Consider the following 16306-nt stretch of genomic DNA (forward strand, 5'->3'; position numbering starts at 1 on the left):
TATAAATTAGATTTCAGGCTTGTGCTTCTTTGGGGTGCTGTTATGTTTTAAAATTGTGTATGAAATATATTTTAGGAAATAGGAAATCAGGAAACAGACAACACTCTTTACTCTTTCAAATAAGCAAATTATTGAAAACTGACTTCCTGTTATTAAAGACTTACAACATGTATTGCCATGTCTATCATTTCTAACCCTTGTTTCCAACTAAACCAAACCCATAATGGCAGTGATTAATCTGTCAAGCATCTTGTGCTGCTGAGTGCTTCACACTTGAGAAAAATGACTTGACATCATGAGCTGGAGTTTCCAGTTGCTGTCTGTCATCAGACAAAAGTGAATGACATACATGGAATGTTACTGGTCTTTAAGCTGTAATAATTACTAAGCTACACAGGTTCTCTTCATTTGAAAAATCCAGCCAAGATATTTAGATGTAGGCATCTGATGAATCATCATGTAACGATATTTTCCAGCCTCATTTCAAAAATCATATCATTAACTTTCTATCATCTCAAAATGTTCAGTGGTTACATTTAGATGTATTTTAAAGTTTTTGTCATTTATTAAAAAGAAATAACAAAGATGTTCAACAAAACAATTAGTAGAGTAGTTTTTCTTCCGTAATTATAGTGTTGTGGACATGTAAAAGTAAGCACCATAATAAGCAACAACGGTAATTTGATTACATCAGTATTTTATCAAGTTGCACATTCTCCCTTTTATCGTGGTAAAATGCATCCATTGCACCAAATTTTTTCAATATTTTGCATGTTTATTCCCCATCATAAATCATTTCAATTTGATATAATTTATTTAGTGCTGTCAATTTTAATCGCGATTAATCCATTGAGGTCTGCCAATTGGGTCAAAGAAAAGAACTAGAGGATAATAGTGTTTTTTCCTGACATTGGGACTGATTTATGAGGATTAGATTCTTCATTGCAATTAATCTCAACTTTAAAAAAGTTAATTGTTGACAGTTCTCCATGAATTAATCACGATTAATTGCGATCAATGCGATTAAATTGCAATCAATGTGATTAAAACTGACAGCACTAAATTTATTATAACTTATTCTCAAAACTATCAGTCAATCATTTTCAGGATTTTAACATGTTTTAATTCCACTAATGCATTTGAAAATTTTGTTCATGTACCCCCCCCTGCCTCCAAAACAGAAAGACTTTTTCCATGAAATAAATATTGAAGTAAATAGCATTAATGTCACCGTATGTCACATATAATGAGATTACAGGTGCTGCTTCGTTTGTGCATCAATAAAAAGAGCCAAAAAGTAGACAAATTGTACATATAAGACAAATTATGAGGTAATATGAAACAGGATTGCATGTGATAGAGATATTAAAACACTAAATCCAGATCAACAGTTTGCAATGATCTGATCTGAGGATGAGGTTATAGTGGTGATGAGAACAATACATCCAGATCCACATCATGGCAACAAACAGCATGACGTGTTTGTAAAATTGAGAAAAATTGAGAAAAGTGTAAGAGCTGAACTACAAATAAGATTTAGTGTCTGGATTTATGAATACAGGGGCTCTTCTTATTTATACTGTGAAGTTTTTTTTCCAGTCAGCAGTGTGTTTCCGGACCTTCGGTGTAGTTTTTTTCCTCGATAAAATCGACGCTTTTTCATGCAAATTAACTGGTCTTTCTAGCTTTTATTTATTTTGAATATTAGTTTCTAGTGTAGATAATGAGTGCTCAGTCTCCAAATACCCCCACATTAATCAAACTCAGTAGAAGGTCTGTGCCACGCTGACACTTTATTTTGAAGTTTCGGACCAGAGGCCGGAAGTGGCTCTGCGTCTTTGTGGGGAACTTCAACGGCGCACAGATGATGACTGCTGCTGGCACCTCACCGTGGTCAGTGTGACACCGAGCCTGTGTCCGTGGCTTTTTTAAGGGCGGGGGGTGTTCTCTGATCTGTCGCCTCGCAGGTTGAACGCCCCTCCGTCCTCCACCGCCACGTCCCGTCACGGCGGTTCCCTTTCTGACAGCGGCCGACGATGGCGCCCGATCCGCGGCTGCGGGGCTACAGCGTGCGGCGGCTAGCCGGACGTTGATCGGAGCTAACGCGAAACGTCAGGTCAGGACAGCGGACCGTCGGTGGCTTTTGGTTGGTGGGGAGGGGGGGTTCTAGTAGGAGCTCCGCGTGCCAGCGGCGTGCGGTCCTGCTGGATTTCCCAGACAACAAAAGCACCAAAGTGCAGGGAGGCAGTGTGGCTGATTAGCGCCGAGGAGCCGTGGAGCAGCGTAGCTGTCCACGTCTCGTCTGTTTCACAGCTGAGCTAGGCCACGTCCCTGCGGGCGGATTTCACCTCCTCACATTGGACGGATTGCAGAGAAGATGCCCAGTGTGCGGAAGGAGGAAGGAGAGTGAAGATCTGTGGAGATGTGAGGCTCCCTCCGGCTTTCATGACTGCGTGTGCGCGTGTGGGGGGATTTTTGAACACTTGCCGCATATCCACGACGGCATGTCACGTAGACGGATGAGTTTTACACCGGGAGAATACTCTGCGTGAGCTCAGTCGCGGTACCGGACTGAAACTTCCTATTTCTTTTCTTTCTTTTTTCTTTTTTTCTTTCTTCAAATTGAAATGGTGGGGTTTGGCGCAAACCGACGGGGAGGCCGCCTCCCGTCCTTCATCCTCATCTTCTTGATGGTGATCATCGCCATACTGTCGTTCAACTACTGGACGGTGTCCGGAAAGCACAGCCGCGTGCTGGACGAGCTGGCCGAGGTGCAGACGCAGGTGAAGCGCACGGACGCGGCGCGCAGCCGGCTGGAGAAGCGCAACTCGGAGCTGATGGTGCAGGTGGACACGCACAGGAAGCAGATGGACCTGAAGGACCAGGACTACAACGTCCTGGAAGTCAAGCTCCAGACCCGGGACGCACTCATCAAGAAGTGCTCGGATGAAAAGGTATTTTATTTTTTAAATCTGTGCGATCCAGCCAAGCATGTTGGGAAGCTTTGACAGCAACAGATGGAGAGTCTCATTAACTTTAGCTTTGTGTGATGGTGCACAAGTGACTGACTGTATGGAGTGTTTAATCTTGGGGTGTGTGCTCCTGAGAGCAAACAGTAACAAGGATGTGACTCCAAAGGTTTATTCCATTTACCAGGAAGGAGTAATCTGGGAAGCTGAAGCTTCACTGAGAACGAGACTGTACTTAAACCTAGTTTTTAAACATGGCCGAACTGTCAAAGGAGCTCATCCAACTCCATCAACTGAGGCGTTTCCCTTCTCTTCTATAATTACCAACTACAAAAAAAAAGAAAAAACGGTTTCTTGATGTTTCCCTTTTTGTTAGATCTCTCTGTATAATTATTTGCTTCAGAAAATAGCCAAGCCTGACTGAACATTTGACACATTACTTTTTCTATTTAATCCTGCTTTTGTTAACCTCAGAGTAGAATTAAATGAGCATTGTATTTCTAGTGGCATTTGGCTTGAGTGCATGGACCACACACAGCTCTCTTTGTTTCAAATGTTTACCTCATTTTTGCAACTTACTCTGACTACATTCTTGAAATATTTACATTTAGATCAGGATTACTATTGCAACAACACGTCCAGTAGGATAAAACCAACATGTCCCACAGGAGTCTAATCCCAGCTCCTGTTCCCTATTAGTGGGTGAACAATCCAATGCTTGATGAATCTAATCTATTGACTGACCTGACTCTTCCTGACTGTAACCTCAGATCCTCCCCTCCACGCTTATGTCACTTCCTCTCAGGAAGGCTCTGATGCTGATCCAATGTGTTGTATGTTATTTAGTGATTTACTCACATTGAACAAATTAAGAATAACAGATATTTTTATTTAGAAATAGTAGTTAAGTTTTTATTTCTTCATTTTCATAAGGTCGTCCTTTCAGATTTGGTCAGTCATCACCTAAATGTTGATATTATCAATATTTATATTGCTTCAGTCATAAATTCCTACTCGGTGTCATTGCAGTCTTTTCATTACATTGCTGTAATATCTTCACTCAACACAAGGTTTAGTTTTATCTGTATCCACTTGGAAAAGACAAGGACACAGATTTACCTTGAGTAGTCTGGTACGAAGTGGTAGATAACACATGTAACCTCTTCTCTAGTGGAAATGTATTCATCCACAGTGTCACCCACTTGAGTTATTCAACACCAGTACTTCTTTATTAAAAAAAAAAGGAGCTCATAGTTTTTTTCAGGCACTTTGTTGTGGCTGGTTTGGAGAAGAGTGTGTAATGACATTATCTCGCAGAGCCAATGCCTGTAAGCCACTTGAGTGTGTATGTGGGGTACATTATAGATAATGGTGTTTGGAGTGCATTTATAAGAGCATTCATTGAAGTATGTGCCCCCGGGTGATCCTAAAAAATATTTATGTAATAAAACAGATTTATTAAATATTGCGAGGTTGGTTGTTTTTTTACACTGAGCCGTTGGTTCAATCGTCTAAAACTCCATATTTCCAAACGTGACTCCAGACTGTCTCTCAGCGCTTAATAGGTTGAATTACAACGATGAATGTGTCCTTAATGGAAACTAAATTGCACTCAGCTTCCTTAGGTTGCATCCGATCTTCTACTGATTCATTTTATCAGCACATTTTTCCACAGTTGTGAGGATTTATGTATTCTCTGCAAGCTGCACATCAATATGCTCCACAGGGCAGTTCCTACTTCTTGTCCTGTGTGGTGGCCAGGCCAGTTTTTTTTTTTTTTTTTTTTTTTTCTGTGGCGTTTTGTGTTCCAGCACCCTCTGAACTTTGGTGTGAGTCCAGCTGCCCCGGGAGACGTTCAAACTGCACACAGGGGGGTAACTTTTCCTCCAGTTTGCATCCAGCCCCGCATTTTCATTTCTAACATTTGTTTAACTTGTGTTTATGCAGTGTGTGGTGCGGCGCTGCGTCATATTCAAACCGCTGCTGGGCTCACCGTGGACGGCAGTGAACGGAGGCAGTGTCTGTCCATTCGGGTTCAACCAGATGCATAGGATGACTTTATTCCTGTCTTTTATTGTAACATAAGGGTAGATGCTGAAGCTTGCACTGGCTTAAAAAAAAAAAAAAATCCCTTTCAAAAAAGAAACCTATCAGACTGTGGTCAATGTCAGGAGCTTCATGCTCTGCTCAGTAGGTACTGATAAGCCTTCTTTCGCCACAACAGTCTTCTGGGCTCCTTGAGGGACATTAGTGATAATTACACATGGAAAGATAACGCCTCTGACAAAGCAGTGCAAAGGCCATTTACAGTCTGAGCTGAGCTCAGTGGGTCCGGGGCAGTAAAATGACACCAGAGCAAACTTTCTCTGTTTTAGTTTGGTGCAAAACAAGTTTGAGTGCATTCAGAAAACGATCAGTCACTTCCTCCACTTTACAAAATCTGAATTTAGGAAAACTGTGAAATCTGCACCGTCGGTGTTTATCTTCACACTAATGTGAGCAAAATGCTGGATTTCGCCAGCCGTGACCCTTTTTTTCACAAACATGGATGGATGGAAATGTTATTTCTTAATAAGTTAACTAGTTAGATATCTTCAAGTCTTTGAGAAAACACTTCATCCCCTAGTGGACGACTCAGGAACAGCAGTAGCAAATATTAAAGGGGTCCATACTTGTGGAGAACTGCAGTGTCAGCACAAGTCTGCTTCTGCAATAAAATATATATGGTCCTCTCAGCAACGTGAGATTTATTGTTCCCTGTCTCTTTAGTATGAAACACAGGTGCCATGGAGATCTTATCACACACAATGCTTCTACACTTTCCATTCATTGGAAACGAAAGAAAAAGACATACAAGAAAATTCAGTTAATATCTTTCCCCTCTCTTTTTTTTTTCTTCAACACTTTACAATGTCACCCTGTTCAATGTTTGACACCGGTGTTGTAAAGCAATAAAATACATAGAATACACACAGGATGAGTGCACACATGCAGCCAACAAAGAACATTCTACCCAGACGGCACTGCCAACGAATGAGCCAGTTTTGAATGGAACTGGAAACAGAGAATTCTTCAAGGAAGTAGTTTGTTAATCTAATGTGGGAATTATTCAAATGATTCCTCATTCTGAGCATACTTCCTCAGAAGACAGATGCATACCGTTTGTGTGTTCTGAGGCCACTTCTCCTGATAACAACGTTCAGATCGCTTTACTGTTCAGCTCCCTGCCAGGCCAGTCGAGAGTTTCATCTTCTCCAAATGAACTCAGCGTATGTTTTTAATCTGGCCCAACTCTGTTGAAAAGAGCGATTTGAATAATTGATTTTTTTTTTTAAATAACTGTAGTTCTGAGGTTTGTCAGTCCAGCTCTTTCCACAGTAAGATACACCCGTCAGGATTTCAAATTAGTAAGAAGCAGTGAGCGTAGATCTTGTTTTTTAACTTGTTAAAGCGAGTTTTGATCATAAAATGTGGAAATAGGATGCCAACACGCTTCCTGATGTCAAGCTTGTGTACTTCATTAGTATGTTAATCAGTTTTTTGTAAGTTGAAGCGTAAAAGTGGATGATGAAGAGTTGTTTTACCATTGGTTTTTCCGCAGCCTTTCCTGCCTGCAGTGCAGAGAAAGCTGACAGTTCCTCAAACATCAGCCACACTACACACTCTCCTACACTCAAAAGGTGCAGGAATACCTTCTGCGGCATACTGACAGTGTACTCCTCCATGTAGTCGGTAAACAGTTCTGGCTGCGTCGTCCACCGGAGATCCTGTTTCAGCAGGCGGCACAGGGAGAGCATTACCCGCCTGCGAGAGTGGAAGAGGATGAAACTGTAATCTTGACAACGGTTGACAGTGATGCTGCATTTCCCGGCCGTTCTTCTAGCTTACAACATCGCAACTCGATGAAAAGTTGGACCTCGAACTTGGCGATGTTAGAGGAGAAGGAAGGACAGTGTTGTTACAGAGACTGTTGGCTCTTTTTCCCTTTTGGATGAGGATGTTCTCTGTTTGATGATTCCACAGCCATGTTTATGTAATGGGAGTGTAGAAATAACAGATGCAATAATTAACTTTTCAATTGCAGCGTGTTGTAATTTTGAGATGAGCCTGTCAGTGCAGTTTTTCATCTTTCCCAAAAGTTTGGCAGAATGCACTCATTAGTCTGTGTAGAACTCTTATTCCTTGTGAGGTACATATTGTGTGTTTTGCTGATTGTCTTGGTATCCTTTCAAAAAAAACCCCATTTGTTTTGCAGCATGTTGATTGCATTCATATAAAAGTGGATAGCTTTGATCCCCTCAATATTCCCTGTGTTTGCGGGGGATTAACTTTAACTTTACTGCAGTCATAAATAACATCTGGTCCAATCCAGTGAATGATTGCCAAAGATTTTGGAAGTCTAGTCTTCTTGAAAAAGGGAGCAGCCTCACCCGAGGCTTGAGTTTTTGTGTTCCCATCCATATTATTTGAAGCCAGGTTCATAAGGAGAAGCCTGAGAAGCTACGCTGTTACAGAGAGATGACTGATTGGTTTGAAAGCACAGGGAATGTGACAGGTTCACGTCTTGTACCACAAATTACAGGTTCAGAACCCGTTCATTCAAATCCGCCTGTCTTATTACAAAGAGCAGAAAAGCAAAAAACCAGATCTACCTGCTCCCTCGTTTTAGAACCTGGCGTACAGCTCAGTTTTCATTTTAATAAATTGTACTCACTTCAAGTTCATTTGTCTTGAAGTACATACAGATCTCCCCGGTCTCATTGAAATAACTTCCTGTTTGTTTATGTCTCTCGTTGCAGATAAAGCTGCAGGGTGATGTTACAGCCCAAATGACAGAAATACAGAGGCTGAAAGGTAAAACTTAATCCTGCGTGGCCAGCAGAGGGCGCCATCGAGCACACTGACTTTATCATAATACCCTGCTCCCAGGATTTTACAGTCTCTGATCATCGTGTGTTTTCTGTGTTTGGACTAACAGAGCAGCTCAGGGAGCTGAAGCAGGAGTTCATGAAGCAGGAGGAGCAGATCAGAGACGTGAAGAAAAATAGCACTACTTTGGAGAGAAAACTGGAGTATGAAAGGTATGTCGAGTCTGCGTGTCAGTCATTGTTGTGCATCTCAGGAACTTGTGAAATAAAGTCTAAATATCTTTCAAAACAATGTTTTTTTTCCCCCTCTAGTGATGGTTCACAGCAATTAGATGATGTGATGATTCATAGTATTTGAGCTCTACTCCACCTTGCATCTCTTCACACATTTTCCCAAGTATGTTTGCAGAACTCACTCTGGCTTTGTCGTTTAGTTTACAGTGCGGGCGTCAAATTGCACAACTTAAAGACGAGTATGAAGAAACAAAAAGGAGCCTGGAGGCAGAAGCAGCCAAACTGAGACAGGTGAGTGTGGATTATTCTAAACGAACAGGATGAAGATCATTCTTCATCAGAGTGTTTTGCACAAGTGAGATTAAGTGTGACAACCGCAGGCCTTTGGGTGAACGCTGCATTTTTTTTTTTTTCAGCACTGTAGCAACAATGGCGACAATCAGTCAAGTCACTTAAACTCTTCTTCATTTCCAGATCATTGAAGCCGTTTTCTTGAGAGCTGTTCAGTATTTTCCATGTGTTCCTTTCTCTCACTCGCCTTCTGTGAACCCCCCAGAGTTTACTGGAAGGCCAGAAGGGCGTAGTGGCAGCTGGACACGCAGAAGGACAGCCTGGCGGAGACGCGGCCGGAGAGCGCCACGCGGTGACCACTCACCGACACAACAGACAGCCGGACCTCAAAGGTACGGCGAGCGTGACGACCTGCTCACAGACCGGATTTCAGGTGTTCACACACGTCTTTCATTTATGCAGAAGCCTGAAATGCCGTTCACCGGTTGCGTTGTCTGTCTGGTGTCTCTGCTCCGTTACAGAAGAGATGGGTAAGCCTGGCAGCGACGCCGGCATGCCCGGCATCGAAGACAGCGAAGTGGGGAAAATGGAGGATGTTCAATTTGGTTAGTTGTAAACCTCAAGTTGACTGTTTCTGGCGATGAGCTTTTCTCAAAGTCTTCTTCCTTCTCTAATGTTGTTGGATTTCTCAGATCTTTGTATTACTGACATGACTTTTCACTGTAATTCACTGTGTTTCTACACATATCCATCCTTTTCCTCCTTACATTTTTGGAACTAGCTAGTTAATCATATTTACTTTAAAAGGAAATTTCAGAGTGACAGCGAAGCTGCAAATTTAAGAGCCATTTATTTTGAATGCTTAGAGTCTGATTTAAACTGTTTTGAAAGGAATTAATTAGTATGTTCAGCAAACCAAGGTTAATTCCATCTTCAAAATGAAACTTGTGACTCAGAGTGTCAATACAGCCTGAATCATGACATCTGTGTCATTGCCAGTGATTAATGTGCTCTGTTGATGCTGACAAATGGTCTTATAATAAGAGAAGGTTGAATTCAAACAGGCATTGTTTTGCTTTTGTTTTATTTTTCTACTTTTGTGCTTGAGTATACTTCAGAAGTTTTGCTTTTTAACTTTGACTTACTTCTCTACTACTTACTACTTTTGCCATTTTTTTTTTAAATGAGTATTTATACTCCTGTAAATATATCCTAGTAATGCTAATTCTATCTAAGTAAACCATGTAAATGTGGCAGTGCCACTCATAGAAAAGACTTGTATTTATTTTTTTATGAAGCACTGTCATTATAACAAGGAAAAATGAAACTGCAGCGGTGTGACGAAATATTGTTACTTATTGTCAGTATTTTATGGTCTGATTTCCAGCTTGACTGAGGTCTTTACTCAGTGGTTCACATGCAAAGAGGTGCGACAGCTTTCCTGTAATGTAATCAAACTCCTCTCGGTAACACGGTTAACAGCAGACTGCTACTGCTCAGTCATAACAACACACAAACACAAGTTTATACACACGTTCTGGCACTGAACCTGGCATCTATACAAACGTCGTTTTCCAGGTAGTTTTTCTTTACTTTTGCTTCCATATTCCATATCTCACATCCCCACACTGTGCTTACTGCTGTGTCAGCAACTGCAAAAGATTCAGAAAACCTCTGATTCCCTGAAGTTATTGCTGAACAAATTCCTTTTCTTCTGGCTTCGCCTTTTATATCCAGCCTTGAAGAAGCCGGCCATCACTCAGAAGCGTGACGAGGCTCCTGATATGGTCGTGGGTGCCGGTGCCGGACCCGGACCGGCACCGGGACTCGGGGAAGCCGACGGGCCAGTGGGCCAGAGCCCGCTGCTGGACCAGCCCAGACTCCAGCAGGACAGGCTGGACGGCCGGGCCGCGGTGATCGCGGTCCCGGGCATGATCAAACCGGCAGACAAGCCCATCGTGTTCGAAGAAGACAACAAGGCGGGGATCCAGGCAGACGAAGCGGGAGAGCAGCCGAAGCAGCTTGGAGGTACTTTGCGCTCTGCACACTCTTTTAATTACAGTAGTCTCTTTTCAACTGTTGGACGTCACAATGGGGTGTCGGGCTTTGCTGAAACATGTTTAAAACTTTCAGTAATCTTTCTCCACACCAATTCTGACTTCTAGAATATCTTGTTATGATTTCTTAGTATATTAAATGTTTTCCAGTTTTCCATTTTTCCCACATATTTTGAAATGCGTATTGATATTTTACTAGACTGTCCTTGAAGACAGCAGGTTATAATCGGGATTGGTTGAACTGGAGTGTCAAACTCGGTTCAGTTCAAGCTACCAACTTGATCTCTATAGGATCAGAACAATAAACTGATATCTGGTTATAATGATAAAAAAAAAAAATCCACTGTTTTCTTGCTTTTTACACAAATTGTATTATACACTAATTTGAATTTCCTTCAAGAAAAAAAAGGTGCAATCTGGATTCCTACCTACAGTATTGTTTCTTTAGAACATATGGGCTCAAAAACCTGTTACTTTTCATAGCAGGCTGTGTTTGTGAAGGAAGACTTTTCCACTGATTTAACAGCCTCAAACTGCTTTGCAGTGTAAGTCACATTCACATTGGGACTGTTCAGTGTTTTGCTCAGGGGCACTTTGACAAATGGCCAGATGGGGGGATCGAATCTTTTGATAGAGAGACAACCCGCTGTACCCACTGAGCCTTAGACCCTACTAATGCTTATTGCTACTTCGTGAGCAATTAGATAGCTGGTTAAGTACCGTCTCCCTCAGCTGTGATCATTCCTGCCGTCTGCTGTTGAGCTCTGTTTCCTCGTGACCTCCACTCTTTGCGTTTCGCTCTGTAAACTGGCGAGTTTGACGCCGCTGGATCAGGAGGCACAGTTTGGTTCTGAGGTGCTCATGTTGTGTCCGCTGTCCTGCCAGCTCCCGATAATGTCCTGGGCGACAGCGAGCACATGAAGAGGATGCCTCTTCCCCAGAATCCCGCCCAGGTGCCAAACCCCATCCAGCCTCTGATCGGCAAAGAGCAGGCTCCGGCGGAGCCGGTGCACCACCGCCAAAGTGAGTAACTCCACCGCGCTTCGAAAATGTGACAGCTGTGTTTTCATTAACTCACCGATGATGGTTTCTTTTTTTTTTTTTTTTTTTTTTTAAGGATTGTGGCAAAATAACGTGACTGTCGTTCTTCATATTGGGTTCCAACAAAGTTTTATTAATGATTGTTCAAATCTTCCTGTGATTTCAGGCAGACCTGCAGTGTAATTGGTAAACTGAGCAAAAATTAAGGGAATTTAGTGTTTGATAGATTTTCCCTTTGATGAACCAGCTGCTCTCCGTAATAATTAATAGGTAGATTTTGACAAACGATAGCTGGAAGAAACGTGTGCAGTTTTCTTTTCCAGCACCGGTAATATCAAGCCTTTTCCAAACTTCAGTGGAAGCCCTGTTTCCAGCTCTGCATGTGCGTGTGTGTGTGTGAAACACCCAGCAGGTCGATGCAGACAGTGAAAAACCAACTTTCTGTGGTGCCATCGCTGTGCTAACTCGATTTACCCCCACACTTCAACCTAACGCCTTTTCATTTGAGCCAGCGTTTTCACTTAGATGTTGAGATATGCGCAGGGAGTAGAGAGAGCAGAGGAGACAAATGACACACACCTGGATCCCAGATGATCTCCTCCTGCTGCCTGGCTCCTGCTCCTGCTCCGTTCTGCTGCCTCTCCTCCCTCCTGCTCTGTTTCTCAAACTTTCTGTTGTTTTCTCTCTCTCTCGTTCTGCAGACTTCACTTCTTCTGGTTTTTCTGTTCATCTCTAGATACTTTTCTTTTCATGGTTTCTGTTTTAAAATGAGTAAAGAACATCCATCAGATGGCTCATTTTTACTCGCGTCTGGAACTCGCCAGCCTCTGTAGGACTCTGCCTGGTTCTGTGTTTCTACTTGTTTTTCCGTTCGGTCTCGTCTCGATCAGCGGTGCAATTTCAAATCAAACCCTGAAAGAGAGAGAGAGAGACACACAGAGAGAGAGACACTGAAAATACATTTTGAGTTGAGATCATTTGTGTAGCAGCCTAAGCATTTTTTTTTTAAAGTCTTTAAATGCTGGAAGAAGATAAAACAAGACCATCTTCATCTCAAGCTATATTTGATGCTTTTGTTTTTTTTTCTCCACATTTTACTGAGTTACAAACGTTTTGCCACAGCTCAGATAAACCAACACAATGAAAAGTTTGACTTGAGAAAAAAAAAACATGTCTTACTACAGTAAAATAAGCATAAATATCATCCTGGATTCACAGCAAAGTTTTGGGTTGGATTTGATTGAACTGTAAACAAGAATCAGTTCAACACTCAATCATTGCTTTTTGAAAACTTTCAACAGTCTCTAAATACTGAAAAGCCCATTTTTTTCCAGATCTCTCAATTTTTCTTCCCCCACTTCACATTAAATCAGCCTGTTTCCACCTCATCTTTCTTATCTATCTCCATCCTTTTTTTTTTTCCCCGCTAACCGTCTCTCCCGTCTCGCGTTGGTGACTTGGTGTTCGGCCTCCCCCTCTCCCTCCGACTGTCTCCGCTTCCCTCCCTTCCTGATGGGGCCCTTCTCTGCCTCCTGCAGGCCGGTTCTTTGATGAGAACGAGTCCCCAGTAGATCCGCAACACGGCTCTAAGCTGGCGGACTACAATGGGGACGATGGGAACGTGGGTGAGTACGAGGCCGACAAGCAGGCCGAGCTGGCCTACAATGAGGAAGAGGATGGTGATGGTGGGGAGGAAGACGTCCAAGGTGAGCCAGGTCTGGGGACTGGACTGCCGGTCCAGACGTGCATCCACCATTCCTCCCTTGCTCCCGCCCTCCGCCCCTCTCTGCTTCTCTTCCCACGAGCTCACAGCACCCTGAGTTTGGTCTTTGAAGTGATCAGGGAAAAAAAAAAATGAATCGATCAACGATCCTGTCAAAAAAGCTTCGGCCAAAGCAGCACGTCTCTGTATGCAGGTCAGGGAAAGGACCACTTGTACTGTAACTCTCTCAGCTATAGGTAAAGCCTGACCCCTGAACTTGCGGTTCTGTGAGAGTAATCCAGTCGTCATCTAGTATTTTCCACCTCGCCTGTGCTTCTTTTTAGCTAAACCACCTGTCTGTGCCCACCAAACATCTGACCCACATCTAGACCAGTAGATAAATATAGATCAGTGTTCCTCCATGTGTCTGTGTTCTCCTTGAAATATTCAATTGCATGACCGCCTTTTTTTCTTTGTTTTCTGTGTGTGACTGCCATTTTGTTTTATTTTTTTAATTCCTGCATAGATTTGGATTTTAACCTTTGATATTTGTGCTGCCATTCGTCATTTGAAGAAAGCTTATTGTGTCTTCACCCATCCAGAAAGCTGTGATCCTGTCCTGACAGCCCAGTGTTGTTTGCCCTCACTTTTGTTTATTGCTTCCATTATTGTCTTTATATGTGTTCATGTGTGGATTTAAATGATCTATTTTCTGTATAATAAATCTGAGTTTGTTGTTTTACTTATTTAAAGTGACCAACAGGGACACAGGTGATATGAAAGATACATTTATTTAAAGAAAAAAAAAAAGTATTCGACTGAAAAATTGTGCGAAACATCTGAAGCAGGGGTGTCAAACTGTCTTCAGTGACGGGACCGCATGCAGCCTGATCGGATTTTTAATGGGCACAAGTCTTTAAGCTTTCCCATTGTTGTAGTGCTAAGAAGTATGAGTAGTTGTATGTTTGATCTGTTTACAAAACCTAAAAAGTTTCAATTTAAAAGGGAAAAAAATTTTTAGCAATGAGATTTTTCAAATTGTCAGAAAAATCTGCAGTCCTCTTTGCAACAATGTCTTATTGCACAATATTAAATGAGCATGCCACTATCAATCAATTGATCAAGTAACTTTTTTTTTTATTATTAACACTTTTATCTTCACTGCAGAATATTACAGTTATAGTGCTTTGAAAGATAATTCAGACTTTTTGCAGTATGTTTATTACAATTGTAGCCATTGTATGAAGCTAAATTTCCATCTTAGTTACATTTTTTTAACTTTAAGGTTGAGTGTTCTTAGCTTTCTTAATTTCAACAATATGAATGATCATCATTTGGCCCTCAGTCCATATGTTTGACACCCCTGAGCCGAAGTAATTTTGTATTGTTGAACTCAAACAACCTTTAAAGGTCAAATTTAGAGCTTTAAGTTGAAATGCTGGTTTGTTGCCAGTGAAATGCATGAATAGATTTCATTTCAGTTTCCAGTATAATTGGCAAGTCATTAATTTGATACTTTATTCTTGTGTACTGTAAATTAGAAACGCTGCTTATGGAACAGCAGGGTTACAGGAATTTATTCAGCAATGATTCATGCGTAAAATCATTTAATTGACCTTGTTTTCCTTGTTTTTCCCCAGACGACGACGATCGGGACATGCAGGGCGACCGGGCAGGGGATTATGGGAAAAGACATCAAGGCAATGACGGCCTTTGAGCGCGAAGGCGAACGTCACAGACTGGCAGACCTTCCTCCGCAGTCCGGACCTCTCTTACATAGATCGAACATGAGTACATACATGTAGGAGTCTGTAGGGCGCACCCTCAGCGTCACGGACTATTTGGAAGAACAGACACTGCAACTAATGAATTAATTCCGAATAATGTAACATAATAAACGGCAACAAAAGAAGTCGTGGCGTTTTGCGGAGCTGCTGTTGATTCACTGTAAGTTATGACAGTAGAGACGCGATACTGTACATTGACTGTTGAGTTTTGTTACTCGATAATTGCCTCGAATCATTTTGAAGAGGTCTGAAGAGTCCTGTAGACTCATCTGAACTTTAAGATCCATTCATGTTTTTTTTTCTACTTTTTTTCCACTTTGCCGTAGCTTGATATATAAACAGACTTCACCCAAGAATGTTTATCAATTAGACTAATTTGGCATTCTGCCTTTCTAACATAATTTTGGGACTTTATATGGAGGATTTTCTTTCTTTTTTGTTATTTGCAGGAGTGGGACTACATTGCAAATGCCAAGGACTTTACTTCTGGCCTATTAAACCTTTTTTCGTTCTCTTCCTTCTTGACAGACACTTCAAAGTGCTCCTCTTTCAGTTTTTGTAAACCGCGATACCAGTTGCATGCATTTGAAAGTTTTTATTAACGAAACCCCGCAGAATACCGACGCTTAAGCAATACTTAGAACAATGTTAGGATCCTCCGCCGTGTGCAGATATTAACCGAGCACATGTGGAACTGACAGACTGTACACATGCTTCCATTATCGAGGTCTCTTCTTGTACATAATGTAGTTGAACTGTTACCATTTGTACCGAGGAAACGAATTCCTCACCTTTAGGGAAATCTGTGAACATGAAATCGGTTCTGTTTGTGCGACCAGGAAAATTGATTTCTCATGGAAAGGCACATTGAATGTAATTTAATTTTATTAAAGGTGATGCTTCATGCTATTTGTCACTTATTATAGCGTTTCACAGCCAATGGCCACGTGTTTACATGTAATTATGCCATATACTTGGGCGGGGGGCTTTTTATCAGCATATTTTGCTGTCTGACAAGTTGGGTCTATTGTCCATTTCATATAACCTTTCTTTTCTTTACGATATTTCCTTTCTTGATTTACAGAAACAATGTGTTGGATTTGTTTCCACTTGATTATTTTGCATCTTTTGCCTCCTCTCTTTTTTGTGTAGTTAATACAGCTTTTTCCCCCTGTGTTTTGTGTATTGGTCAGAGATGGACAACTTTGATCAATGTGAAGGCCACAAAAACAAAAACAAAACAAAAAACTGAGGTACCAGGGGTGGAGCAAACACAGAAACACACTCATTTAGATTCAATAAATGGTGCTTGCTTTCATACAGTGGGAGAAATCCAGAGTGCTCAGAGAAATACCAA

General features: G+C 41.7%; 1 protein-coding gene across 2 annotated transcripts; it reads left to right on the forward strand.

Moving 5' to 3' along the window:
- The first annotated feature begins 1849 nt into the window (after nucleotides 1–1849).
- On the forward strand, nucleotides 1850–15866 carry golm2 (golgi membrane protein 2). 2 transcript variants are annotated; one of them, XM_030094610.1, is made up of 10 exons: nucleotides 1850–2954; nucleotides 7769–7823; nucleotides 7948–8050; nucleotides 8272–8362; nucleotides 8628–8754; nucleotides 8884–8967; nucleotides 10100–10390; nucleotides 11305–11442; nucleotides 12999–13166; nucleotides 14803–15866. In XM_030094610.1, the coding sequence occupies exons 1-10, from the start codon at nucleotides 2628–2630 to the stop codon at nucleotides 14877–14879; spliced, it is 1461 nt and encodes a 486-aa protein (XP_029950470.1). In that variant the 5' UTR covers nucleotides 1850–2627; the 3' UTR covers nucleotides 14880–15866. The 2 variants fall into 2 exon arrangements, with proteins under 2 accessions (XP_029950470.1, XP_029950477.1); XM_030094617.1 differs by lacking the exon at nucleotides 12999–13166.
- The last annotated feature ends 440 nt before the right edge of the window (nucleotides 15867–16306 follow it).

The sequence above is a fragment of the Salarias fasciatus genome, chromosome 1 (genome assembly GCF_902148845.1).
Source record: "Salarias fasciatus chromosome 1, fSalaFa1.1, whole genome shotgun sequence".
NCBI classification, from domain to species: domain Eukaryota; kingdom Metazoa; phylum Chordata; class Actinopteri; order Blenniiformes; family Blenniidae; genus Salarias; species Salarias fasciatus.

Coding starts and splice junctions, on each gene's coding strand:
- golm2 (XM_030094610.1), top strand. CDS start 2,628: ATGGTGGGGTTTGGCGCAAACCGACGGGGAGGCCGCCTCCCGTCCTTC. Junction 2,955..7,768: donor AGAAGTGCTCGGATGAAAAG/GTATTTTATTTT, acceptor CTCTCGTTGCAG/ATAAAGCTGCAGGGTGATGT. Junction 11,443..12,998: donor GCCGGTGCACCACCGCCAAA/GTGAGTAACTCC, acceptor TGCCTCCTGCAG/GCCGGTTCTTTGATGAGAAC.